This window comes from Acomys minous (genome assembly GCF_964271855.1).
Source record: "Acomys minous genome assembly, chromosome: 16".
In the NCBI taxonomy this organism is placed as follows: Eukaryota; Metazoa; Chordata; class Mammalia; order Rodentia; family Muridae; genus Acomys; species Acomys minous.
The window spans coordinates 73,180,456-73,206,262 of record NC_140498.1 but is presented as its reverse complement, the minus strand read 5'-3'; the positions used below and the strand labels follow the sequence as shown (position 1 = coordinate 73,206,262).

The 25,807-nt window shown below is 52.4% G+C and overlaps 2 protein-coding genes across 4 annotated transcripts in view; both read left to right on the top strand.

The window, feature by feature from the left end:
- Window positions 1-13,914, top strand: part of RASA4B (RAS p21 protein activator 4B) — a 28,030-nt gene extending 14,116 nt beyond the window's left edge. For 2 of the 3 annotated variants that reach the window (XM_084764602.1, XM_084764600.1), the window contains 14 exons: window positions 239-330; window positions 2,476-2,593; window positions 2,864-3,014; window positions 3,257-3,321; window positions 3,588-3,700; window positions 3,882-4,074; window positions 4,155-4,316; window positions 4,919-5,063; window positions 5,488-5,657; window positions 6,006-6,143; window positions 7,030-7,165; window positions 8,857-8,977; window positions 13,245-13,309; window positions 13,440-13,914. In XM_084764602.1, the coding sequence (XP_084620728.1) occupies window positions 239-330; window positions 2,476-2,593; window positions 2,864-3,014; window positions 3,257-3,321; window positions 3,588-3,700; window positions 3,882-4,074; window positions 4,155-4,316; window positions 4,919-5,063; window positions 5,488-5,657; window positions 6,006-6,143; window positions 7,030-7,165; window positions 8,857-8,977; window positions 13,245-13,309; window positions 13,440-13,561 (1,791 nt within the window). In that variant the 3' untranslated portion in view covers window positions 13,562-13,914. The remainder of the gene's footprint in view (window positions 1-238; window positions 331-2,475; window positions 2,594-2,863; window positions 3,015-3,256; window positions 3,322-3,587; window positions 3,701-3,881; window positions 4,075-4,154; window positions 4,317-4,918; window positions 5,064-5,487; window positions 5,658-6,005; window positions 6,144-7,029; window positions 7,166-8,856; window positions 8,978-13,244; window positions 13,310-13,439) is intronic. The other variant, XM_084764601.1, reaches the window with a different exon arrangement.
- A 5,360-nt stretch (window positions 13,915-19,274) lies between these two features.
- On the top strand, window positions 19,275-25,743 carry POLR2J (RNA polymerase II subunit J). The gene is made up of 4 exons (XM_084764684.1): window positions 19,275-19,424; window positions 22,709-22,798; window positions 24,992-25,166; window positions 25,527-25,743. The coding sequence occupies exons 1-4, from the start codon at window positions 19,372-19,374 to the stop codon at window positions 25,560-25,562; spliced, it is 354 nt and encodes a 117-aa protein (XP_084620810.1). The 5' UTR covers window positions 19,275-19,371; the 3' UTR covers window positions 25,563-25,743.
- Window positions 25,744-25,807: the final 64 nt, after the last annotated feature.

Sequence of the window (25,807 nt, the reverse complement as noted above, 5' to 3'; positions counted from 1 at the left end):
TGGTAGAGCACCTGCCTAGAATCCCCCAGTGAGGGGCTGGGATGTGGCTCAGGAGTGGAGCACCTGCCTAGAATCCCCCAGTGAGGGGCTGGGGTGTGTGGCTCAGGAGTGGAGCATCTGCCTACCATCTGTGAAGCCCTGGGTTCTATCCCCAACTTCAGAGAAAGAAAAGAAACAAGCTCAGTACTTGGCCAGGAGGTGACCTGCTTGTTCCAGCCCCCACCTGCCCTTTCCCCAGGTGGTGGTCAATGTCCAGAGACTGAGTTCAGCCCAGCAGGAAGAAGGCTGGTTCCAGCTGCAGCCTGAAGAGTCCAAAAGCCAACGTGGCGAGTGAGTGCTACTAGTGGGCCCTGGGGTGTGTGCTGAGAGAGAGTGTCTACAAGGGGTTGATCGATCAGGGGCCAAGAGTGTCCTTCAGCCTTTGCCCACTAGGGTGGCACCTTTCCTATCCAGGTGGGACCTCCCTGCTCTGTTTTTATTTTCTTGTCCTCTGAGCTAAAGGGTATGCATAGATCTCCTGTTTTGTGTATTCTGGCACTTTCTAGAATAAGCCTTCAGATCCTTTCCCTTTAAGGGCCTTCCTTTTGGATCACTGGTCCCTACAGAGAGTGCCTCAGAGCCATGACTCTGAACGCTCCTTCCTCAAGAGTCACCAAAAATAGAGTGGCCATACGAAAGGCAGGGCACAGTTAGGGATATACAAGTTGTAGTGTGCCTGCCCTCTAGGCACAAAGCCCTGGGTTTGAGTTCCAGCACCACAAAGATAAAACTTTAAGCTGGACGTGGTGGCGCATGCCTCTAATCCCAGGACTCAGGAGATAGAGGCTGGTGGATCTCTGTGAGTTTGAGGCCACCCTAGTCTACAAAGTGAGTCCAGGACAGCCAGGGCTGTTACCCAGAGAAACCCTGTCTCAAAAAACAAACAAGCAAACAAACAAAGAAACCACCAAAAATCAAATAAATACTAGGACACCTTGTGCTGTCAAGATGGCTCCACATGCAATCGAGACTCTGTCGAGCTATGTCTGACCTCTGAGCATGCATTGTAGCACATGCAAAGCATAGACACAAATGAAATGCCTGGAGCCGGGCAGAATGACACACACTCGTAACCCCAGTGTTAGAACTGGAGGCCAGTTAGTTTGATAGAGCAAGACCCCATCTCAAAACTAAATTTCAGATAAATAGCTAATTTCTGTTTTTTGAGACAAGGTTTCATGTAGCCCAGGCTGGCCTTCTCCAGTCCTGGGATTATAGGCCACACCAGGGATCAAACCTAAGGATTTATTTGGTTAGACAAGTACTTTACCACTGACCTTCATCTGAGTCCTGGTGGATGTCTTCTTAGTGTAAGAATATGTGAGCCAGAGGCTGGACAGTGGTGGCGCATGTCTTTAATCCCAGCACTGGGGAAGCAGAGGCAGGTGAATCTCTGTGAGTTCAAGGCCGGCATGGTCTACAAAGCAAGTCCAGGCCAGGCAAGGCTACACAGAGAAACCCTGTCTTGTAAAACAAAAACAAAAACAAAAAAAACCAACCAAACAAACAAACAAAAAAAGATTTTATGAGCCACCTCATGTGGCTCAAACTTGTAATCCAAGCACTAAGGAAGCGGAGTCTCCAGGCTAGCCGGAATCTACAAGGTGTAACCTTGTCTCAGACGAGAAAAAGGACCACTCAATATTCAAGCCACAGTGATACTAAACATCTGCTAATTTAACTTGGGTGCCTTTGTCTTTTCATTCTGCTCGATCTTGTGGCCCCATCTAGAAAATTCATTGGCTTTTTTTTTTTTTTTTGTCGCCCTCACACCCCTTGGCTGACTAGGCTTTGGATCCTTGAGGAAGGTCCCACATCTCTCATCTGTGTTCTTCTCAGGGCGGGGGCAGGTGGTCAGGGGATGTGCCCAGCCCAACACATTTGCCTAGAAGCAGTCTAGGACACCCTTGATGGCTTTCACTCATGGGGTGTGTGCTGGGCAGTGCACTGTCTGTGGAGGATAGTGGGAGCTACAATGAGCATTAAGCCTTAGTCAGTGCCCCCCCCCCCAAGGGGAGTCACAGTGAGAAATCCTGGACGGTAGACTAACTGTGTTGTGTTGCCTACCTTACTTGAGTCTGAATTTCTGTGGTACATTAACAGTTTGCTTCCTGGGGGAGGCATACAGGTGGTGCTTAGGCGTTGGTTTGGAATATGAGAGATTGGTATACCCAAGTAGGTTCCCATAGTCCACTGGAGTCAGGAGTCTCGAAAGACCTAGGCTTTGAAAATGGGTGATAGTTCTTTTTTTTTTGGGGGGGGAGGGGACACAGGAAGGCAGAGTTGGGGGTGGGGAGGTTTGTAGAGCAGTTGATGGACAGAAGCCAAGAGAATGCATGGCCAATCTCAAAGTGGGAAAAGCCCAAGCCTTTGTGAGTGGACGTGGCCCAGGGAAACTGGGTCCCCGGTGGAGAGGTCACAGGGTGCCCATTCCAGGGGCAACCTGGGCTCCTTGCAGTTGGAGGTGCGGCTGCAGGACGAGATGGTGCTGCCGTCCATCTGCTACCAGCCTCTCATACAACTGCTGTGCCAGGAGGTGAAGCTGGGCACCCAGGTGAGGGGACCCTGTGGGAAACGGAGAGCGCCCATGGTTAATTGAGCAGTTCACCTGTCCTGAACTCCCTACGTAGAGCTGTAAACTGACTCCTGGGGCTGGGAGGGCACTAATCAATGTCCTAAGGGCCCCATCCTGTGCCCAAACCACTTTTCCAGGATGCTCTGATGTCTTAAGCTTGGGGAAGTTCAGGTCCCCCTGTGCATTTGAGCCCTGCCTCTTCCTGTTGTTTCTTCCAGAGCCTGGCGTGAGCATTGTCTCTTCCTGCAGGGCCCAGGACATCTGATTTCTGTCATCGAGGAGACAACCAGTGCTGAGTGTCGCCAGGAAGTGGCCACCACCCTGCTCAAGCTCTTCATGGGCCAGGGGCTGGCCAAGGACTTTCTGGACCTGCTCTTTCAGCTGGAGCTGGGCCGCACCAGTGAGGCTCAGGAGCACTTGTCCCGGGCAGGGTGGGGAGAGGCCCCTCTTTAGCACATCGACTGGGCCCCTCTAAAATGCAGGCGAGGTCTCCCCTCCCTAAAAAGAACAGATTTTTCCAGGTGGAGCAGGTGGGAAATGTCGTGAAGGTCATTTCCTGAGGGGCCACTCACCGACTCCATCCCAGAGGTCCTCTGCCCTCCTAGCCCAAAAGCCTTGTCCCACTAGAACTTCTGCTTACAGATGAGGCCAACACCCTCTTCCGGAGCAATTCTCTCGCCTCGAAGTCCATGGAATCTTTTCTGAAGGTGAGGTAGTATGGTCATTTTACAGACCCTCAGATCCATGGGAGGGTGTTCTGCCTGTGTCTAGGGCCCTTGAAAGCCAGAAATTTCCCTCATCCACTTATGAATTCATCTATACATGCATTTGTTCATCCGTGTATGTAGACACACATTCAGTGGAGAAGTACGTTGAGTCACCCTAATTGTGCATCTGGCCCAAAGCTGAGTCAATAACTCCAGTCAGATGGCACACAGGGTGGCTAACTAGTGTGGTTTGTGGTGGCCCCCAGGTGGCAGGGATGCGCTATCTGCATGGCATCCTGGGCCCCGTCATTGACAGAGTGTTCGAGGAGAGGAAGTACGTGGAGCTGGACCCCAGCAAAGTGGAAGTTAAGGATGTAGGGTGAGGCTCGGGTAATCGCTGGGTGCACAATGGTATGGAATCAGGCCCCGTGCAAAAGTGTCTATGGTTCCTTCTGTCTTGGCTCACCTGTCCTTTTTCTCTGCGTCTGATGTCCGAGGGGACCCCAGCCTCCACGTATTCGCACTGGGCTGACCATCACCTCTTGGTTAATCTCCTGCAGGTGCTCTGGGCTGCACCGCCCACAGACAGAGGCTGAGGTGTTGGAGCAGAGCGCACAGACGCTGCGTACCCACCTGGTGGCGCTGCTGAGCGCAATATGTCGCTCTGTTCGCGCATGCCCAGCTGTGGTCCGGGCCACTTTCCGCCAGCTGTTCCGGCGCGTGCGGGAGCGCTTCCCGAGCGCCCAGCACCAGGTGCGCTCTCAGCCGGGAGAGAAAGGGAATCCTGTGGGATGGAGGCCTTTGGAAGACAGACGCTCATGCTTCGTGACCAGTCTCTACTCTCTTCACCCTTCCAGAACGTACCATTCATCGCTGTCACCAGCTTCCTGTGCCTGCGCTTCTTCTCTCCTGCCATCCTGTCGCCCAAGCTTTTCCACCTGCGAGAGCGGCACGCAGATGCCCGCACCAGCCGCACGCTACTTCTCCTGGCCAAGGTGTGGTCCAGGGAACTGGAGTGGGAAGGACAGTTAGGTTGCAAAGGGATCCTGGCCTGCTCCGTAGTGTTGGACCATTGACAGCCTGCCCACTGCTACTCCCTTGGCACGACACTTAACTCTTTACAAGCATCCTCGTGATCACTTCTTGAGAGCCCCATCCACACATAAAGAGACAGAGAAAGCCCAACCTGTCCAGTGAACTGGAATCTTCCCACAGAGGTCTTATTCCTAGGCTGTATCTACCTGCCCAGCACTGCAGCAGTCTGATACTAGGCTGAAGCTTGCAGGGCCAGCAAGATGGCTCAGTAGGTAAGGAGGCTTGCTGCCAAGCCTTGTGACGTGAGTTCCTTCCGTGGACCCCACAAATCACTCTCCGAGCTCCACACATGCCCAGGCAAGCCCCCCCAACACTCACACATGATAATACAATTAAACAGACTTGCTCAAAATGTCGTGATCCATGCATCCCCGATTCCCCCGTGGGACCGCGGTAAGCCCTCTGCCTCCTTGGCTTCCATCTCTGCTGCTAGGTTGAGGTAGGCAGCCACGGATGAACTGCTGTCTCCCCAAAGCTCTGTGGTTCTTGCTGTCACCCGCAGGCGGTCCAGAATGTAGGCAATATGGACACGCCGGTCTCCAGGGCCAAAGAGGCGTGGATGGAGCCACTGCAGCCCGCTGTGCGTCAAGGCGTGGCGCAGCTGAAAGACTTCATCACCAAGCTGGTGGACATAGAAGAAAAGGAAGGCAAGGACTCGCCCCACACGTATCAGCCCCAAAGCCTCTGCGCAAGTGTGTCACTTGACCCCCACCAACTGGCCTGCCCACCTCTCTTCCCGCGTGACATTTCTGTTGTAGACGGGTAACTCAGTGCTAAGGATAGCCTTAAACCTTATGATCCTCTGGCCTCCACCTCCCAAGGGCTGAGATTATAGGCATGTGCCGCCGAGCTGCGGATCTAACCCAGGACCCGTCCATGCTAGGCAAACACTCCACCAACAAAGCTTCATTATCAGCCCTCACACACGGCCCCGCCCACCACTAGTCACAACATCCGGTTTGTCTTAGCCCCGCCCCTAGTTTGACTTTACCCCTGCGGACCTTAGGTCCGCTTTTAATCTCCCTCACCTCTTTGCTAGCGAGGCTCTTCTACTGTTTTGTCTGTTTTCAGAGCTGGACCTACAGCGGGCTTTGAACTCTCAGGCCCCGCCTGTGAAGGAGGGACCGCTGTTCATCCACAGGACCAAAGGCAAAGGCCCTCTTGCGTCCTCATCCTTCAAGAAACTCTACTTCTCCCTTACCACCGAAGGCCTCAGCTTCGCCAAGACATCCAGCTCCAAGGTGGGTGAGGAGGGAGGCCGTCTGGGATGGCGCGAGTTTGTAATCCCAGCACCTGGGAGGTGGAGAGGCACCTAGATGTAAGCCTGATGCTCGGTTCCCGTCCCCTTTTAGGACATTAAATGCTCTCCTCCCAGGGGCTTGGCGCTTGTGCTTGCTTCTAGCTGGAATCCCTTCACAGAGCAGCACCCCCCCCCCCCCCGCCCCCTGCGCCCGAGCAACCCCTCCATCCCGGGTTGTTCAGATCCTGCCCCGTAAGCCCTAATGCCACCCGCTGAAGGGGATGTGGAGAAGAAAGTAGAGCAGCAGCCTGGTCCAGCCCCCTCAGCCTCCTTTTTCTGGTTGCCCCAGAAAAGCGCCTTCATCAAGCTCGCCAGCATCCGGGCTGCGGAGAAGGTGGAGGAGAAGAGCTTCGGCAGCTCCCACGTCATGCAGGTCATCTATGCGGATGATGTTGGCCGGGCCCAGACTGTCTACCTGCAGTGCAAGGTGTGGCCTGAGGAGGGCGCTCTGGGGAGGGCGCTGCAGGAGTACCCTGGCTGTGCAGTGTGGACTCAGGCCCCCCTCTGTCCCTCGCCCCCTGTCGGCCACACTAGGCACTTCAGTCTGTGTGTATATCGACCTGGGGTCTCATGTCCAGATGCATGGTCTATGTTTGCCAGTGGGCCTCCATGTGCAGGGATGTGTGTGGTTAGATAGATGGCCAGGTCCCTATGACTCAGAGCTTGCTTTATTTTTTTTTTTTCTTTCTTCCTTTTCTGGTCTGGATTTTGTTTTTAGACTCTCACTGTAGGTTAGTCTAACCTGGAACTCAATGCCTTTTCTAGAATCCTCCAATGACGGGTTGGGGGTGTGGCTCAGAGGTAGTGTGCCTGCCTAGAATCCTTCATTGAAGGGCTGAAGGTGTGTGTGTCTCAGTTAGGTTTTTGTTGTTGTGATAAAGACTGTGATCACAAGCAACTTGGTGGGGAAAAGATTACAGGGTACCGGACACAGTCAGTCAACAGGACAAGCCAGGCAGAGTCCCAGGACAGGAACCCGAAGGCTGGAACTGAAGCAGAGGCCACGGAGAAATGACGCTTATTGGCTTGCTCCCAGAGGAGGCTTGCTCAGCCCTAGGACCAGCTGCTAACAGTTGGCACCACCCACAATGGGTTGGCCCCGCCCACTTCAGTCATCAATCAAAATGCCCTACAGGCCTCCCCACAGGTTAACCTGATGGAGGCCATTGCTCATTTGGATTCCTTCCCAGATTGCTCTAGCTTGTAGGTTTCATGTGGCGTGCTTGTGAGGGGCTGGGGGAGGGGCATGGCTCAAAAGAGGGTACCAGGCTGTGGGGAGGAAGAGGCACACTTCTGAGCCGCTGTCCCTACAGTGTGTGAATGAGTTGAACCAGTGGCTGTCTGCGCTGCGCAAGGTGAGCATCAACAACACGGGCCTCCTGCGATCGTACCACCCTGGCATCTTCCGTGGGGACAAGTGGAGCTGCTGTCACCAGAAGGAAAAGACAGGTGGGAGTGCTAGCCTGGGTCTTCCCCCCCTCCACCCCACTCCCCTACCCCGGGACAAGTGGAGCTGCTGTCACCAAAGGAAAAGACAGGTGAGAGTGCTAGCCTGGGTGTCCCCCCCCCCCCCCCCTTCGCTCCGCATCTGTCACAAGCAGGTCCAAGGTTGTGAGAAGGGTTCTTGAAATGTGGAGAGTCACATGCTTACCTATGGCAAAGCTGCCTAAGGAAAGCCAGGTGTGCGGGTTCTCCGGGCACGGAAAGATCTGCCACCAGGTGGTTTGGTAAATACCATTCAAAGTGTGTGATGCGTGTGAGTGAAGTCGTTGAATATTCTTACAAAGTCTGAAAACTCATTAGAATCTCTCTCTCTCTCTCTCTCTCAAAAGATTTATACTATTTATATTTATTTATTTATTTGAGACGAGGTTTCTCTGTATAGCCTTGGCTCTCCTGGACTCAAAACTCACAGAGATCCACCTGCTTCTGTCTCCCTGAGTGCTGGAATTACAGGCACGCGCCACACTGCGCCTGGCATTATACTAATTTTTAATAAAGATTTAGTTTTCTGGGCGTGGTGGTACATGCCTTTTAATCCCAGCACTTGGGAGGTAGAGGCAGGCAGATCACAGTGAGTTCGAGGCCAGCCTGGTCTACAAAGAGAGTTCCAGGATCGAAAGACAAAACAAAAAGCAAGGTTTATTTTATTTACGTACATGCGTGTGTCTCTGTGCACATGCGCGTGTGTGTGAGGAGGTGCGCCTGTAGAGGACAGAAGAGTTTATCGGATCCCTAAGAACTGGACTTGTCAACAGTTGTGAGCCACCATGTGGATGCTGGGAGTCAAACCCTGGTCCTCGGCAAGGGCGGCTAGTGCTCTTAACTGCTGAGCCAACTTTCCGGCCCTCATGAGTTCTGGTATTATAGTCATGTGACACCGTGTCCAGCAATTCTGGAAATTTCAGGACCTTCCCCAGTCACATAGTTAAGTACAGCTTGGGGCCCTCTGTCCTCCAGGCCTCAGCCCCCAGAGCCTGGCATAGGAAAAGTCATCCACCTGGTCATTAAAGCTAATATCCGGCTTCCTGTGGACCATGAGGCCACCTGAGATCACCTTTTAGTGGGAAGAACCTGTGACTTAGAGTGTGTGTGTGTGTGTGTGTGTGTGTGTGTGTGTGTGTGTGTTGAACTCAGGCCCACCAACATGCTAGGTAAGCACTCTACCGCCACACCCCAGCCCCTCACTCAGCGGTTCTAGGCACGAGCTCGTCGGCTAAGCCACGCCCACAGTGTACAGCTGAGGCTTACAGTGGGCAGGTGAGTGGGCAATGGCGGTGTGGCTGGCAAGTGGCAGGGCCAGTTTATTCAAATGACATAAGCTCGGGCCCACCCCCCCCCCAGGATCATGTAGGTCAGGGAAATCTCCAGACAGACCTTCCAGAACGCTACCAACTCCCCTGATCCAAATACCGCAGGACACCCACCTTCCATAGTGTAGACTCTGCGATCCAGCAGTTGAAACCAAGATGATGTGCTGCTGCCACCAGACGTGTGGGAAGCGACAGGCAGAGCCAGGCTCATCACAGCCTCTTCGTCAATCCTTGTCCCTCCTCTCAGCCTCCGTTTTCCCTTCTGCAGTAACAGGAAGCTGGACGTGATATGTCCATTGTAAATCTGTCCTGTCTCTCCGCCTCCAGATCTGGGATGTGACAAGACCCACTCTCGAGTGGCCTTGCAGGAGTGGAATGACCCACTGGACCATGACCTTCAGGCTCAGCTCATCTTCAGGCACCTGCTTGGTGTGGAGGCTGCCCTTCGGTGAGGAGGCTCATGGACGAACAGCTGCATAGCTCAATGTACCTGCCAGAGGGCTGCAACGGGGATCGGGGCTGAGGGTTGCTAAGCAACCGCTGGCTCTGTCTTTTGGGGTTTTTGTTTTTTTGTTTGTTGGTTTGTTTTTTGTTTTTTGCTTCGTTTGCCTTTGATTCAGTGTGTGGTGTTTGTTTGTTTGTTTTAAAGATTTATTATTTTGCCTGCATGTATGCCTTCACGCCAGAAGAGGGCACCAGATCTCATTACAGATGGTTTGTGAGCCACCATGTGGTTGCTGGGAATTGAACACAGGACCTTTGGAAGAGAAGGCAGTGCTCTTAACCTCTGAGCCATCTCTCCAGCCCCAGTGTTTGTTTTTATGCATAGTTGGATGTGTGAAGAGGCCAAATGACAACCTTTTGTTTTCTTTTCTTAAAAAATAATTTACTTATTTTAATTTTATGTACCTTGGTGTTTAGCCTACATGTATATCTGTGTAAGAATGTGAGATCTGGGAGTTACAGACAGGTGTGAGCCACCATGTGGGTGCTGGGAAGTGAACCCTGGTCCTCTACAAGAGCAGTCATTGCTCTTAACCACTGAGCCATCTCTCCAGCCCTTTGTTTCACTTTTTCTAGACAGGGTTTTTTTGTGTAGCCTTGGCTGTCCTGGACTCTAGACCAGGCTGGCCTCGAACTCACAGTGATCCTCCTGCCTCTGCCTCCTGAGTGCTGGGATTAAAAGCATGTGCCACCACAGCCTGGCAGCTGTCCTTTTTCTTTTTCTTTTCTTTTTTCTTTTTCTTTCTTTCTTTCTTTTGGTTTTTCCAGACAGGGTCTCTCTGTGTAGCCTTGGCTGTCCCAGACTCACTTTGTAGACCAGGCTGGCCTCGAACTCACAGAGACTCACCTGCTTCTGCCTCTCAAGTGCTGGGATTAAAGGCATCCTTTCTTGCTTTCTTTTTTAAAGATTTATTTATTTATTTATTTATTTATTTTGTATAGCATATTCTGCCTGCATGTGAGCCAGAAGGCCAGAAGAGGGCACCAGATCTCATTATAGATGGTTGTGGGTTACCATGTGATTGCTGGGAATTGAATTCAGGGCTTTCAGAAGAACAGCCAGTGCTCTTAACCTCTGAGCCATCTCTCCAGCCCCCACTGTTCATTTTCTTATGTTTTATTTTTCTTCCTTTTAATTTTGTTTGTTTGGTTGTTTGTTTCTTTTCTTTAAGATTTACTTTTGCTGGGCAGGGCAGCACATGCCTGTAATCCTAGCACTTGAGGAGGCAAAGGCAGGTGTCTGCATATCTCTGTGAGTTCAAGGCCAGCCTGGTCTACAAATCGAGTCCGGGACAGCCAGGACTACACAGAGAAATCCTGTCAAAAAAAAAAAAGTGAGTCCAGGAAAGCCAAGGCTACACAGAGAGACCTTGTCTCTAAAAACTTAAAACTAAAAACAAACAAAACAAAATAAAAACAAAAACAACAACAACAACAACAAAAAGATTTACTGCACACGGGAGGCAGAGGCAGGAGGATTTCTATGAGTTGGAGGCCAATCTGGTTTACATAGCAAGTTCTAGGCCAGCCAAGGCTGCATGGTAAGACCTTGTCTCTAACAAGCAAACAAAAACCATTTACTTTTATTTTCAAGTGTGTGCTCCTCCATACTCCATATGTGTGCAGAAGCCTGTGGCGGCGGCAGATCCCTTGGAGCTGTAGTTAGAGGTGACTGTGAGCCATCTGATAGGAGTGCTGGGAACGGAATTCAGCCCCCCGGAAGAGCCGTGTGCACTCTTAACCACTCTCCAGCCGTCTCACCCCCTTTTGTTTCTAGCTCCCTTTAATTCCATTGTTTTAAAGTGTGTGTGTGTGTGTGTGTGTGTGTGTGTCTGTGTGTGTCTGTGTGTGTGTGTGGGGGTGTCTGTGTGTGTGTGTGGGTGTCTGTGTGTGGGGGGGTGTCTGTGTGTGGGGGGGGTGTCTGTGTGTGGGGGGGGTATCTGTGGGGGGTGTCTGTGTGTGTGTGTCTGTGGGGGGGTGTCTGTGTGTGTGGGGGGGTGTCTGTGGGGGGTGTCTGTGTATGTGGGGGGGTGTCTGTGTGTGGGGGGGTATCTGTGGGGGGTGTGTGTGTGTGTCTGTGGGGGGGTGTCTGTGTGTGTGTGTGTGTGTGTGTGGGTGTGTGTCTGTGGGGGGGATGTCTGTATGTGTGTCTGTGTGTCTGTGTGTGTGTGTGTCTGTGTGTGTGCCTGTGTGTGAGGATATACACGTGAGTGCAGGTGCCTTCGGGTGCCAGCGATGCTGGGTCCCCCGGAGCTGGAGATTAGGTGGTTGTAAGGCACCTGACATGGCTGCTGGGACTCCAACCCGGGCCCTCGGGAAGAGAAGCACTTCTTACCCACTGAGCTGTCTCCTTGGTCCTCAGAGTGTTGCAATGTATCCCAGGGTTGTGATCCTCCTGTCTCAATGTCTATCAAGTAGCTGAAGTGACAGGCTTGCATGGCCACACCCACCTTTTACCATTGTTTTGTGTGTATAATGTTGTCCTGGGGGGCATGTGCTTCTGCTCATACCTCTGGAGTTAAAGAACAAATTCATGGAGTCTGTTCTCTCCTTCCACTTTTAAGCGGGTCTCAGGGGTTGAACTCGGGTCTTAGGGCTTGTGCAGCAAGCTGCTTTTCTTGCTGAGCCATTTTGCTGGCCCTGCCTTACCCCTCTTTTCATGAGGCCCAGTACCTTCCCACTGCCTGTCTGCATCAGTCGGTCATCTATTAGGGTGACGGGGTCTGCTTCCTGTGCTAACTTGACCCCATGTCCCCATCTGCCCAGCCTTCTGCAGATGGCCTCAGAACACTCAGCTAAGTTGCCCTTAGCTAAGTTTATGAGTCCCTGGGCTACCTTGCTAACTAATGTTTTTAGACTTGACTGTAAACTTTAGGGAAAAGAAACCAGCTTGCTTTCTAAAACAACTGCAAAACAGAATGTCCGGGCCCCACGGGCTCTGAACCAGTGGGTGGGGGTCAAGCCGGAAGATTCTCTGTGGCTGGCTCAGCTCCCTAGAGCTGACTCCTGGCCTATACAAAGGGGATGCTTGTCTGCACGTGCGCTCTGGACCCTGGGCTACTGATTCAAAGCTCCTTTTGTTGTTGTTGTTGTTGTTGTTGTTGTTGTTGTGTTGTGAGAGACAGGGTTTCTCCGTGTAGCCTTGGCTGTCCTGAAACTCACATTGTAGACCAGGCTGGCCTCAAACTCACAGAGATCCACCTGCCTCTGCCCCCCAACTGCTGGGATTAAAGGTACGCACCGCCACCACCACCCAACTTTCTTTAAAAAAAAAAAAAGATTTATGTATATATTATTATGTATACAGTGTTCTGCTTGTATATACACCTGCCCACCAGAAGAGGGCACCAGATCTCATTATAGATGGTTGTGAGCCCCCACGTGGTTTCTAGGAATTGACCTCAGGACCTGTGGGAGAGCAGGCAGTGCTCTTGACCTCTGAGCTATCTCTGCAGGCCCCCAACCAGCTTTCGAAGCTTTCTTGTCGCTTGGTGATCCTCCAGGGTATTGGTCTTTCCTCAAAAACCTGCGCAGGAGAGCTGGCTCAGCTGTTCAGAGCAGCACAGCCTGATGGCGCACAACTGTCTGTAACTCCAATTCCAGGAGGATCTGACACCGTCTCCAGGCCTCTGAGGCTTCCAGGCGTGTATACATGTGGTGCACAAACATGCACATGCATACGGATGAATACCTATACATGTAAAATAATAACTTTTTAAAACTGTTTAAAAGCTGGGCATGATAGTGCACGCCTTTAATCTCAGCCCTTGGGAGGCAGAGGGATGGAGATCTTGAAAAACAAAGAACAGCTTTATTTATTTGTTTATTTTAGTTTTTTGAGATAGGGTCTCTCTGTGTAGCCTTGGCTGTCCTGGACTCGCTTATGTAGACCAGGCTGGCCTCGAACTCACAGAGATCCGCCTGCCTCTGCCTCCTGAGTGCTGGGATTAAAGGTGTGCGCTACCATGCCCGGCCCAAAGAACAGCTTTCAAAGTGGGGAGGCTTCTGGCCTCTCCATGTTTGAGTAGTGGGGCTGCGGAGGCAGGTGGCCGGAAAGGGAGAACCGGAAGCCAGGCCCATGGTAATCCTTGCGGACTGAAAGCGTTTGTACCCCTAGCGCCACCTCCAGCTCCGGGAACCCACATGGCATCTCTAGCCTTCCCGCCACGGTGGTGTGTGGCTGCTGGCCCTCACTCTGCCTTCCTCTGCAGGGAGAAGCACCGGCTCCTGAGTGGAGAGAGAGAAGCAGACATCTCACGCACAGGCCATCATGGAGGTATGTCCCTCCCATCTGGGGCTCCGGGGTTTGGTGGCACCGGCTGCTTTCAGGGACACATGGGTTAAGGGGGCGGGGTCTCAGACCTCTGGTGCTTTACCTGCCTGTCCCACCACGTATCCGAGTTCAGCTCCCGAGGACCCACTGACCCTGCTTCTTAATGTGCTGCGAGATCTCCGAGAAGCCCACAGCGCCAGTCAGGCTGGCCCTCCGCCCAGAGAGCCCCATCACCTTCTGGAGCTCCAGACGTGAGGTGGCCACGGAGCCCCTGGTCAGGTGGTTGGAGCTGCCTGACGCGCTCCCAATTCTTGTCCCGGTCATCTCTCCGGGGGAGGGCTGTGGCTCAACATGGTCTTCCCTATGTCCATGGGGGACGACAATGGCGGCACCTGCTTCTTCGGGAGACCTGACTGCTCCTGTAGTCCCCCAGGCCCAGACTCAACCCAGGACAGACCCAACACTAGGAAGCGTGGAAGCCAGGAGACCTGGTTGCCCACCTTGCTCTACTTTATTCTCAGCCATCACCACTGTCGCCACTGTCTGGCCTCCTAGGCCAGGTGTCCCGGTGCTTTACTGTCACTAATAAACATGCTGTGACCGCCGAAGCGCTGGAGTGTTGGGGTGGGGTCCAAAGAAGGTGAATCCAAGGGACTCTAATATGGGGGCGGGGTTTGACCGAGGACGGGGTCACCAGCACGGCCTCTGGGCAGGTCTGTCTGAGGGGCTGTCCCTTGCTGCTGTTCACACCCGTGTGTAAGCTGTAGAGGCTGATGGGTCTCCACAGCCGGAAGAGGACCCAACGCGGAGCCCCTTTGTTCAGGGCGTCAGTACAGACAGAGCAGTAGGGCTGGGTCACAGTGGCCCCTCCCATCTTCTGTGGGTTTCCAGGAGTTTCCAGTCACTCTGTTCAGGGTTAGAGGGCGCTGCGGGGCTGTGATGATGGCGAGCTGCATTGGGAATGGGTAGCGCTCCATTTTTCCTTGCTCCCTCACACCCCATGCCCAGGCCACGTGTCTTGCTGCTTTTGTGGCTGATAGGCTAGAGCTCTCAGGTGTGGGGGGGTGGGCAGGTCTTAATGCCTTTGAAAAAAGAGAATCCTGGGGGCTAGAGATGGCTCAGTGGCTGCTCTTTCGGAGGTCCTGAGTTCAATTCCCAGCAACCACATGGTGGCTCTGAACCATCTAGAAGAATGTGATCTGATGCTCTCTTCTGGTGTGTAGGTGTACATGCAGACAGAGCACTGTATACATAATAAATACATCTTTAAAAAAAGAAAAGAAAAAGCTGGGCATGGTGGTGGTGGTGGAGGCCTGGGAGGCAGAGGCAGGCAATGAGTTTGAGGCCAGGCTGGTCTACAAAGGGAGTCCAAGACAGCCAAAACTACACAGAGAAACCCTCTCTGGAAAAACCAAACCAAAAAACGAAAGAAAGAAAGGAAGAAAAAAGAGAACCCCAGGAGGTATCCATCTCACGCAGTAGTTCCCAACCTTCTAATGCTGTGACCCTTTAACACAATTCATGTTGTAGTGACCCCCAACTCACTACAATTGTGCTCATTGCTACTTCATAAATGTAATTTTGCTACTGTTGTAAAGCATAATGTAAATATCTAGGTTTTCCGGTGGTCTTAGGCGGCCCCGTGAAAGGGTCTTTGAGCCCCCCAAAGGGTCACGACCTACCAGTTGAGAACAGCTGATCTAGACAGACTCAGACACCACCTTCCTTCCAGGATGTCCCTAAATGGGAAGTCTCTGCACAGCAGCGCCCCCTGGTGGCAGATCTCCTGCCACAGAGGGAGGAGTGAGAGTCCTTCAGCCCAATTCAACTGGATGTGTGTGTGTGTGTGTGTGTATGAACGTGTGTGCGTGCGTGCGTGCGTGCGTGTACTCAGCAAGCACTCAACCAACTGAGCCCCTTTTCTGGCCCCTTACTTTTGAGACAGCGTCTCATATAGTTTGGGCTGACTTCAAACTCGACTGTGTAGCTGAGGGTGATCTTGAATTGATCCCCTGACTCCGGCCCCAAAGTGCTAGCATTTGCAGGCCCTTGATGCCACACTCAGGCTGGTGATGTGACTCAGTGGCAGGGCACCTGCCTGTCACATTTAAGGCTCTGGGTTCCATCCCCAGGGCCATAAACAGTTCAGTCAACACAAACACACACTTAGAAGCTGGACACAATGACACACACCTGTATATATTCCCAGCATTCAGGAAGCTGAGGCAGGAGAATCTCAAGTTTGAGACTGTTGTGGGCTACATCTAGAGATCCCGATTCAGTAAAGACAAAACCTAGCCCAGTTAGAGTGATGCTCTAGCATGTAGCAGGGCCTGGGTTCCTGGGTCTGAGGCCCAGCATTGTGTAAATTGGGCAGGAGGCTATGCTCTACATGAGCCACACCCCAGTCCCTCCTCAGTGGAGGATCCAAGCAAGGGGCCGAGTGCTTAGCCACACTCCCAGCACTGCTGGAGCAATTAACTTTATTGATTTTTAAAAATGACTTCTCTTTATGCATTATTTAAGCACTCTGTTGCATGTATGCCTGGATGACAGAAGAGAGCATCAGACAGAAGAGGGCATCAGATCTCATTATAGATGGTTATGAGCCACCATGTGGTTGCTGGGAATTGAACTCATGACCTTTGGATGAGCAGCCAGTGCTCTTAACCACTGAGCTATCTGTCTAGCCCCCACTTTTTTGGGTTTTTTTTTTCCCAAGGCAGAGTTTCTCTGTGTGCCTGTCCTGGAACTCGTTCTGTAGGCCAGGCTGGCCTCAAACTCACAGAGATCTGCCTACCGAGTGCCCGGGGCCTGGAATACTTAACACTTGGTTAGGTCTGTTCAACAGTGTTCCCAGCAGGCCAGCCTCTCCTGGGTTCCTCCAACACCCTTGACCAAGACACTGCTACAGGTGATGCAGAAGACAAGGGCTTTATCCTGCCATTCCACACCCGACTAAGATTCTACGGTCTTGACCTGACCTCCCTCAGAGTGACACTTTCTCATCCTACATCTCAAGTGGGACACAGTGGTGGTGGCCAAACTCCAGGTGGACTCTTAATATTAAACTAGGGTCTGAGAAGTTACCAATCCGTCCAACCCAGGGACTATATATTGGTTACCAGAGTTTCAGTACAAAAGCCCCGAGTTGAGAGCCACACAACTAGGCCAGGCCACCTGTCCTGCTGTGCCTGTTACCATGAGTGGTGGGGACAAGTAGACAGGAGGTTTATTCAATGTGGTCTGTCAGGTAAAGGGACAGATAACGCGGTCTGGTGACTTCCCCTTATATAATTCCTCCTCTGAGTAAACGGCCACCATTGTCATCAGATCAGCTGTGCCTGCCCGAAAGAGTCCGACACAATCTTGATGACTGCTCTTCTTCTCTCACAGGAAAGGATAAGAAGGGTCAATTCTGTATGCAATTCTGCTGTAATTGCACTTGCCCTTGGGGGTCTCAGGGAAGTGCTTGGGTGCATAGGATGTGGAAGGCTAAACAGGAGGGGGTTCCCCCTATGTGGCTGTGGGAAAGCCATCACCCGTGCTAGGTGAAGGCTTCTTTTGTTTTGCTTTTCAAGACAGAGTTTCTCTGTGTAGCCTTGGCTGTCCTAGACTCACTTTGTAGACCGGGCTGGCCTTGAACTCGCAGTGATCTGCCTGCCTCTGCCTCCCTAGTGTTGGGATTAAAGGCATGTGCCACCATGCTTGGCCTAGGTGAAGGCTTCTTTGGGGGCCCTCCATACTCCTGTCAGGTCATCTGTCACTATGCTCTGTATGTCTGAGAACCTCACTGGGTCCCCAGGGGGAAGTTTGGTGGAATGGTTCTTTGGTTCATCATTGGAACCTTATGGAGAGGGGCAAATGTGGACTCACTCGGGGAAGGAATTCTGGTAACACACTCAAGCCTATCTTGTGGGCACTGGGTAAGCTTTAGGTTTAGATGAGGGAGACACCGAGACAGGGACTGAGGCAGTATGCATGACTAAGTGGCACTGGTCAGGTGTCATCTGGTTCCTCATCCTCTCAGCTCCGGTTTGCAGGGTGGCCCAAAGAAATCTTTACTACTTGAAGAGTCAAGCTCATTCCCTCGAGGTGATTACTACACCTGCTGATGTCCTCGTGGGGGTTAATCCGTCTTTAAGGCTCTGCTGTTCTAAGGTGACTGCAAGCATTGGGCTGGGGCTGGAGAGCCTTGGGTAGTGGTGGCTGCGGCTTCTGCTTCCTCTTCCTCCTCCCCTTCCAGTTTGAAAGGAGACACAGAGCTGAGCACGATGCCTGCGTTACCTCCAGCCTTGAGGGCGGATGATGTGCTAGGCTAGATGTCACTGGTTCTTCTGTTTGTTTTTTTGAGACGGGGTTTCTCTCTGTTGGCCTTGGCTGTCCTGGACTCGCTTTGTAGACCTCTGGGACCCCATGCCATCGTCTTCACTTGTTTTCCTGCGACACTTCCATCACCCACGCTACACAGTGATGCTTTAGTGCTCGTGTACCAGCAGATGGGGTGGCTCATGTCTGCGAGGCCAACACCCACGAGACTGAGTGTGTATCGGTTAGTGTTCTTGTGTGTAAAAACTGGACAGAAGTCCTGGTGCTGGTGGTGCACGCCTTTAATCTCAGCACTCGGGAGGCAGAGGCTGGCAGTTCTCTAATTTCGAGGCCAGACTGGTCTACAGAGCAAGTTCTGGGACAGTCAGGGCTGCACAGAGAAACCCGGTCTCGAAAAATAAAAAAAAAACTAACCAACCAACCAACCAACCCCCCGCCGCCCCCCTCCCCCCCCAAAAAAAGCCTCGACAACAAAACCTGGACAGAAGCATCCTAAGGAAGGGTACAGTTTATAACAGCGCAGATGCAGCAACAGGAGCAGCAGGCAGCTATCACGTTGCGTCTGCAGCCAGGAAGCAGAAGCAGAACGAGATGACTTTTATTCAGTCTGAAACCTTAGCCTCTAGGAGGGTGCCACACACATTAATGGTTCAGTCAAACCTGTCTAGAATCTCAAAGATACACCCAAAAGTTGTTTACTATACTACTACCACCACTATTACTACTTACTGTGTGTGCACACATGTGCAATTGCATGCCGCAGTTGGCGAAGGGAGGTCGGAGGACTCCGCTCTCAGCTTCCACCACATGGGTCCTGGGGACTGAATTTAGGCAATCAGGCTTGGTGACACTGCCCTTGCCCACTGGGCTGTCTTGCTGGCCCCACTTAGACTCGGAAAGTTCACCAGGTTGCCGAGATGAACCAGCTGGAGGCTGGAGAAATGGCTCAGCAGGGGACCGGAGTTCGGTTCCCAGCACGCACTCTGCGTGGCTCGCAACCACCTGTAACTCCAGCTCCAAGAGACCCAACGCTTTTCGGGTCTCCACATACACGTGCCCGCACGGGCATGCAAATAGAACTCTTTGAAAATAGGAAAAAGAGAGCCGGGCAGTGGTGGCGCACGCCTTTAATACCAGCACTTGGGAGGCAGAGGCAGGCGGAGCGATGTGAGACCAGGTCAGCCAAGGCTACCAGAGAAACCCTGTTTCGAAACAAATAAAAAACAAAAACAAAAAAGACTGGCACAGAGACAGCTGAAAAACGGAGAGGTGCCAGGCTTTCACTGCGTTGTTAGTTGCCTGTGTGGGTCCGCTGGCACCCCAAGTTTCCTCCACCTTTACACACCTTCCTGCTTTCCTGGTCCCCCCAAAAGGACGCTAGTGTCGACCAACCCGGGGTGTGTGTGTGTCCTGCAGCAGCGAACCACACAGGCAACTTTACAGGAACAGCTCAGTTCTGACCAGGGAGCCCGTCACAGGTGACCCAGCCAGAGCAAGCGCCAAACCGCTCCTAGTGAAAGCCGACCAGGCTTTAGCTTAACGCTTGTGCACAGCTCGCATCCTCGCTCTGTCTTGCCTGCGCCTGCGTAAGGTCATCCGGTCCGCCAGGGGGCGCGCGGCCACGTGCTTACTCTGATTGGCTGCGTCTGAGTAACCCGGAAGTGGTCGCGCTTCCGGGCTCTGTGTGTGGAAGGCGCCTGCGGGTTGCAGTCTAGGAGGGAGAAGGCGGCGGTAGGATGAACGCTCCTCCGGCCTTCGAGTCGTTCTTGCTCTTCGAGGGCGAGAAGAAGTAAGTGGATGCCGGCTGAGGCGGCGTCGGCTGTGTAGGAGTTCGGCGGAGCGCCGTGCCTGGGGGAACAGGAGCGGGCTTTGCTTTGAGCATTGTGTTGCGCTCCGTGCGTGTCTCCCGACCTTCAGGCCCCGGTGCCAAGCAGTGGCGAGTGCGTGCGTTTTGCGGTGGACATTGAGTCGCTTGCTCCAGACACTCAGTCCTTGGCGACTGAGGCAGAAGGCTCCTGGTGGCGGTGGTGAAGAGCTAGCCCTCACACTCTTCAGCAGCCGGAGCATTTTAGAGTTTCAGGGATCCCGACTCAGGCCAAACTCGAGTTCGTGGCGTCCACGCTAAAATAGGATTTCAGAGCCGTGCGTGGTAGTCCACGCCTTTAATCCCAGCACTCAGGAGGCAGAGGCAGGTGGATTGCTTTGAGTTCAAGGCCAGCCTGGTCTACAAAGCGAGTCCAGGACAGCCAAGGCTACACAGAAAAACCCTGTCTCGAAAAACAAAAACACCCCCCCCCCAAAAAAAAAAAACACCAAAAATAGGATTTCAGGCCTCACCGGTTTTGTGAAACATGGTTGTTGATTTTTAATAAAGATATTTAATACAGGCTTAAGCATGAGAGTTCAGAGAAAGGCGTTGAAAGACACCCAAGTTGGGTATGTGTGCATTCAGAGAGAGCAGGGGAAAGTAAAATATACTCCTGTGGGTACAGATTCTCGAGGAGGGATTAAGCATCTAATTCCTTTTTGTTTTTCTATGGGCTCTCTTATGTAACAGCCCTGGCTTTCTTTGTAGACCAGGCTGACCTCAGACTCAGAGCTCCACCTGTCTCTGACAACTGAGTGCTGGCGTTAAAGGTGGGAGCCACAGGCTGCGGCTGCATGTAATTGTCTTAATGGTTGCCTGATGCACCTTTTTGGTGACTCAAAAGTTACACCTCAAAAGGTTGCTAAGAACTCTTTCCTTCATATCCTCCTTCTTGGAAGTTAGCTTGGGCTAAAGTGAGTTCCTATCAATAATAATAATAATAATAATAATAATAATAATAATAATAATAATAATAATGTGGAAGTGTTATCTCTTTGGTAGATTGCGTCATTCCTGTATCAGTCAGTCAATAAATAATGTTCTTTAAGGAGAGTTCCCCAGTTTTGTCTGCATGGTGCACAGTGTACACTGCAGACCTGTATCTAACACTAAAAGTTCCTCCCCCCACCCCCCAGACAGGGTTTCTTTGTGTACTAGTCCTGGCTGTCCTGGACTTGCTTTGTTGACCAGGTTGGCCTGGAACTCACAGAAATCCACCTGCCTCCCAAGTGCTGGGATCAAAGGCGTGTGTCACTGCCTCCCGCTTTCCTAGAAGACTTATATGCAGGGGTTTGTGTTGATACCCTTCGGGCATCTTCTCAACTGAGGGCCCTGTTGCTGTCCCATCAGTAAGAGCATTTGGCCTAGTCTGCAAACACATCTGGTTGTCCCAAGGGGGTTGCTCCTGGGCCAGAGGCAAGGGATGCTGTTAATACTCTTGGTGTGCTAGACAGCCTCTCAGAGAAGGACCACTGGGTCTAAAATGTCCCAAGTACCAGGCAGGCAAGATGGCTCAGGTACAGGCACGCACAGACTTGATTTCAGTGGCTGGGACCAATATGGTAGAAGGGAGAGAACTGACAACTTACAGGCTGTCCTCTGGTCGCTCTCACCACACGTGTGTGGACAGAGTAAATGTGTACTGAGAAATTCTGCTGGGAAAAAAGGAGCAATCCTTAGCTGGCGGAAGGGGGTGAATGTTAAATCCACCTTTAATCTCAGAACTCAAGAGGCAGAAGCAGACGCATCTCCAAGTTTGAGGCCAGCCTAGTCTACAGAGTGAGTTCCAGGACAGCCAGGGCTACACAGAAAAGCCGTCTCAGGAAACAAAACCAAACCCTCTAAGTAGGTTCTCCCTGGTATATAGATAAGGGGCCGTCATGGAGATAGAGGTGCAGTGGGGTGGTTTGGTTTGGTTTGAGACAGGGTTTCTCTGTGTATCCTTGGCTGTCCTGGAGGCTCGTCTCCAAAGATCCACCTGCCTCTGCCTCCCTGAGTGCTGGGATTACAGGCGAGAACCTAGAGGTGGCTTCCTGTTTGGCTTTTCTTGCCATCCTGGGTTGACCCTAGGTCTGCCCCGTGTTAGGCTAGTGCTGGGTCACTGAGCTACACTCCAGCTCCTTCTTCCTCTAACTGCACAACTACTGATAGGCTGGGAGATGGCTCAGTGGCTAAAACATTTGCGTCACTGCTCCTCCAGAGATGGCGGGAGGGGCAGCTAGGGTGGCGATGAGACCCAACCTTAGCGAAGAGAAAGGATGACAACTGAGGGTTTTCTGTTCTGATTCAGCCTCCCACGTTGCTGGGATTACTAGTCTGAGCTTCCAGGCAGGCTTAGCTTGTGCGTTGTTTGAATGGGGTTGGTGGTGGGGATGGAACCCAGAGCCTTCCACACGTGAGGTAAATGGTCAACCACTGAACCTCACTAGAGCTCTTAGATGGTCCTTTACAGGCAAGCAGACTGATTGAAAAAGGCTTCTGAGGGCTAGACCTGTAGCTCAGTGGTAGAGGGCTTTGCTTGGCACTCTCAGAACCCTAGGTTCAATTCCCAGTCCTGCTGCGGATAGCAGGGCTGGCAGAATGGTGGACTTGCCTTGATCGTTAGGGGCCTTTGTGTCTCCTGGTTCTTGCCTTTTATTTTGTTTTGTTTTGTTTTTGCCGAGACAGGATTTTTCTGTGTCACCCTGGCTGTTCTGGAATTCACTCTGTAGACCAGGCTGGCCCCGAACTCCCAGCAATCCACCTGCCTCCTGAGTGCTGGGATTAAAGGCGTGCACCACCATGCCCGATTGGGTTCTTGGTTCTTGTTTTGTTTTTTTTCAAGACATGGTTCACCCTTCAGCCCTGGCTGCCCCATAACTCAACACTGTAGACCAGGCTGGTCTCAAACTCAAGAGATAATTTGCCTCTGCCTCCTGGGTGCTAGGATAAAGGTGTGCGCTACCATGCCTGGTTGGTTCTTGTTTTCTAGGTAAGAATTTAGTCAAGACCTGGTTTCAGGCCACCGTTCAGTGCCTAGGTGGGAAAGGGCCAGATGCCTTAGTTTCTGAGATCGTATGAATAGCCCAACGCAGTCTCAGGATGTATGACCACAAAGGGGCATTCTGGCTCTCAAGGCACCTGGCTGGACCAGTGCCAGCATCACACGGGCTGGATGGGGGCTTGGGAGAGTGCAGTCACCCTCAACTATTGCCTGTCTCTTCTAGAATCACCATTAACAAGGACACTAAGGTGCCCAATGCTTGCTTGTTCACCATCAACAAAGAAGACCACACTCTGGGGAACATCATTAAATCGTAAGTCCCAAGCCTGACGCCTGCTGCGGGTATCACCAGGACGCTGTGGACTGAGCACTTGTCCCGTGACAGTGTCTTCCTGTCTCTCCTCAGCTTGCTCTATCAGTTCAGATTCTGGCTTTCTGACACAGTCAGGCCTCAGACTCACTATGGAATAGAGGATGGCCTGATTAGGGACGCATGATTCTTCTGGCTTCTACCTTCCAAGTGCTGAGATCCAAGTGTGTGGTAGCTGGCTTATTTATGCAGTGTCAGACTGCACAGGGAGCCCCAGCAGTTGCCTCTTGGCCTTTTGGCTAAAATCAAGTTAGGGAGCTCTAGCAAATCAGGGTTTTATTTTAATGGGCATCAAAAGTCCAGCAGATGCTGGGTATTGTGGCGCACACACCCCCTTAATTCCTGCAGTGGGTGGGCAGATGCAGGCAGAGCTCTTGTGAGTTCAAAGCCAGCCTGGTCTACATAGTGGGCTCCAGGATGGGGGTGGGGGGGGAGAGAGAGAGAGAGAAAAGAAGGAAGGAAAGGGAAAAGGAAAGAAAGAAAAAGAGCCAGGCAACAGGAGCATCTCCCTCACTTGATGGAAGTTTGTGATGGCTGCACTACTCTTTAGCCTCCAACTTTTTTTCAAGACAGGGTTTCTCTGTGTAGCTGTCTGTCTAGGAAATCATGCTGTAGACCCGGCTGGTCTTGAACTAAGAGATTCACTTGCCTCTGCCTCCCGAGTGCTGGGACTAAAGATGTGCACCACCACAGCCTGGGTAGCCCCCAACTTTTAAAAAATTATTTTTGTGTTTCTGTCCCTGAGTGTTCCCTGGAGCTGGAGTTACAGATAGCTCCACATGCCGTGGGTGCTGGAAACTGAACTTGGGTCCTCTGCCAGAGCAGTGTATAATCTTTAAGAAATCTTGGGCTGGAGAGATGGCTCAGAGGTTAAGAGCACTGGCTGCTCTTCCCGAGGTCCTGAGTTCAATTCCCAGCAACCACACGGTGGCTCACAGCCATCTATAATGAGATCTGGCGCCCTCTGCTGGCCTGCAAGTATATACGTAAACAAAAAGTCTTTTATGACTGTTTGCCTCTGTGTGTGTGTGCCATGTGTGCCACATGTGCCTGTTGCCCACGAAGCTCAGAAGGCACTGCACCCCTAGAACTGGAGGTATGGATAGTTAGCTGCAGTGTGGGTGCTGGGGCCCTCTTAACTGCTAAGCCACTTCTCCAGCTCAAGCTGCAGTTAAAAAAAAAAGTATATATTATGTGAGGAGTGTCTTAGCAGGCCAAAAGAGGGTGTTGGCTCCCTGGAGCTGGAGCTGCCGCAGGTGTGAGCCCCCTGGCATGGCTGCTGGGAAGCAAACATTCTCTACAGGGGCAGTAGGTGCTCTGCCATTGTGCTGCCTCTCCAGCCCCACCTACAAGTCATGTGTTTAAGGGTGTTTCCTTCTGCACAGCCACCTGTGTACCATATGGTGTCCTTAGACTCCTTAAGGGGGTATTGGGTCCCTTGGGGCTGGTGTTAGATGTGAGCCACCATGTGGGTACTGGGAATTAAACCCAGGTCCTCAGGAAGAGCAGCCAGTACTTTCAACTGCTGAGCTGTCTCCAGTCCCCCATCTTAGAGCTCTTCAGATATGTGTGGCAGGGGCAGTTAAGAGCACGTGGCCTTAGGCTCCATCTCTCAGCTGTGGAAAAGGGCCATATATAGACAGCCTCTGGGGACTGTCAGAGCCTGGCCCTCTTCCTCATCCCGTTACACCTGCTTGCTGTACTTAGGGGTGGGGCCTTGTATGTTTTGGCCTAGGTGCAGCCACTGTCAGATTAGATTCTCAACTTGTGTGATGAAAGATGCCATCACAAACTGGTTCCCAGCCAGGGTCCCTGGCCCCTGTAGATACAGGGTTCCCATATGGCCATGAGGCCCTTTAACTTCATTTCCCCTCCCTGCAGTGCTAGGAGGGGAACCTCAGGCTTTGTGCATGTTAGGCAAGTACTCTACTACTGAGCTGCATCCCCAGTCCTCTGGGTACTTGCCCAGGCTGACCGTGGACTTACAGTCCTCTTGAAGAGCTGGGATGAAGGCCTGCACATGACACTCACTCATGCACAATCGGGGGTGGGGGAGTAGGGTGGTGGGGTGAGGGGCACTTTGGTAAGTAGCCTGCCAGGTCTGGCCTCCCTCACAGTCAACACTGCATCTCTCAGGCAGCTGCTGAAGGACCCACAGGTGCTGTTTGCTGGCTACAAAGTCCCTCACCCCTTGGAGCACAAGATCATCATCCGTGTGCAGACCACACCAGACTACAGTCCCCAGGAGGCCTTCACCAACGCCATCACGGACCTCATCAGTGAGCTGTCCCTTCTGGAGGAACGGTTCCGGGTGAGGCGCTGCGGTGGGGTTGTAGGGTAGCTGTGGCTGGGTGTGCTGCGCCATTCAGTAGTAGAGCTGTCGTCCCAACACACACTAGGAGCCCCAGTGAGGGGCTCTCCTTGGTCAGGGCCCTCTCAGGGTAAGCTGTCACCCACTGGGAGTAGCCCACTTGGCTCTGTCCCCAACCCTCAGCAAGCAGGTGCTGTGGAGGAGCAGATGGGTGGGGCCTGCTGAGGCACCCTGAGTAAGGCCCCCTCGTGCACACCTTTGCTGACTGGCCTGCCTCCTGCTCTGTTTTCTGGAGGGCCGCAGCACTGGGTCATTCCAGTGTAAGCCAGTGCAGTCACTGCCTCTGTCCTTCTTCTTCAGGTGGCCATCAAGGACAAGCAAGAAGGAATTGAGTAGCAGCTAAAAGCAGCATTGCGTAATGGCTGTAACCCTGGTGCACGCATCCTCAGGGCCCTTCTCAGTACCCCATGATGACCACAGCCACTTTGAGCTCACTGTAGCTGGACACTGGACACAGCCCTGTTCTGTACATAGACTGTTGTTTTCCTAATAAAGTATAGCGGGAGAGGAGACGGCAGCATGTGGGCCTTCAGACTTGACCTGAACCATAAGCCAGGCAGAACCTGGGGCTGCTGGGCTTG

Coding starts and splice junctions, on each gene's coding strand:
- POLR2J (XM_084764684.1), top strand. CDS start 19,372: ATGAACGCTCCTCCGGCCTTCGAGTCGTTCTTGCTCTTCGAGGGCGAG. Junction 19,425..22,708: donor CTCTTCGAGGGCGAGAAGAA/GTAAGTGGATGC, acceptor TGTCTCTTCTAG/AATCACCATTAACAAGGACA. Junction 25,167..25,526: donor TTCTGGAGGAACGGTTCCGG/GTGAGGCGCTGC, acceptor CTTCTTCTTCAG/GTGGCCATCAAGGACAAGCA.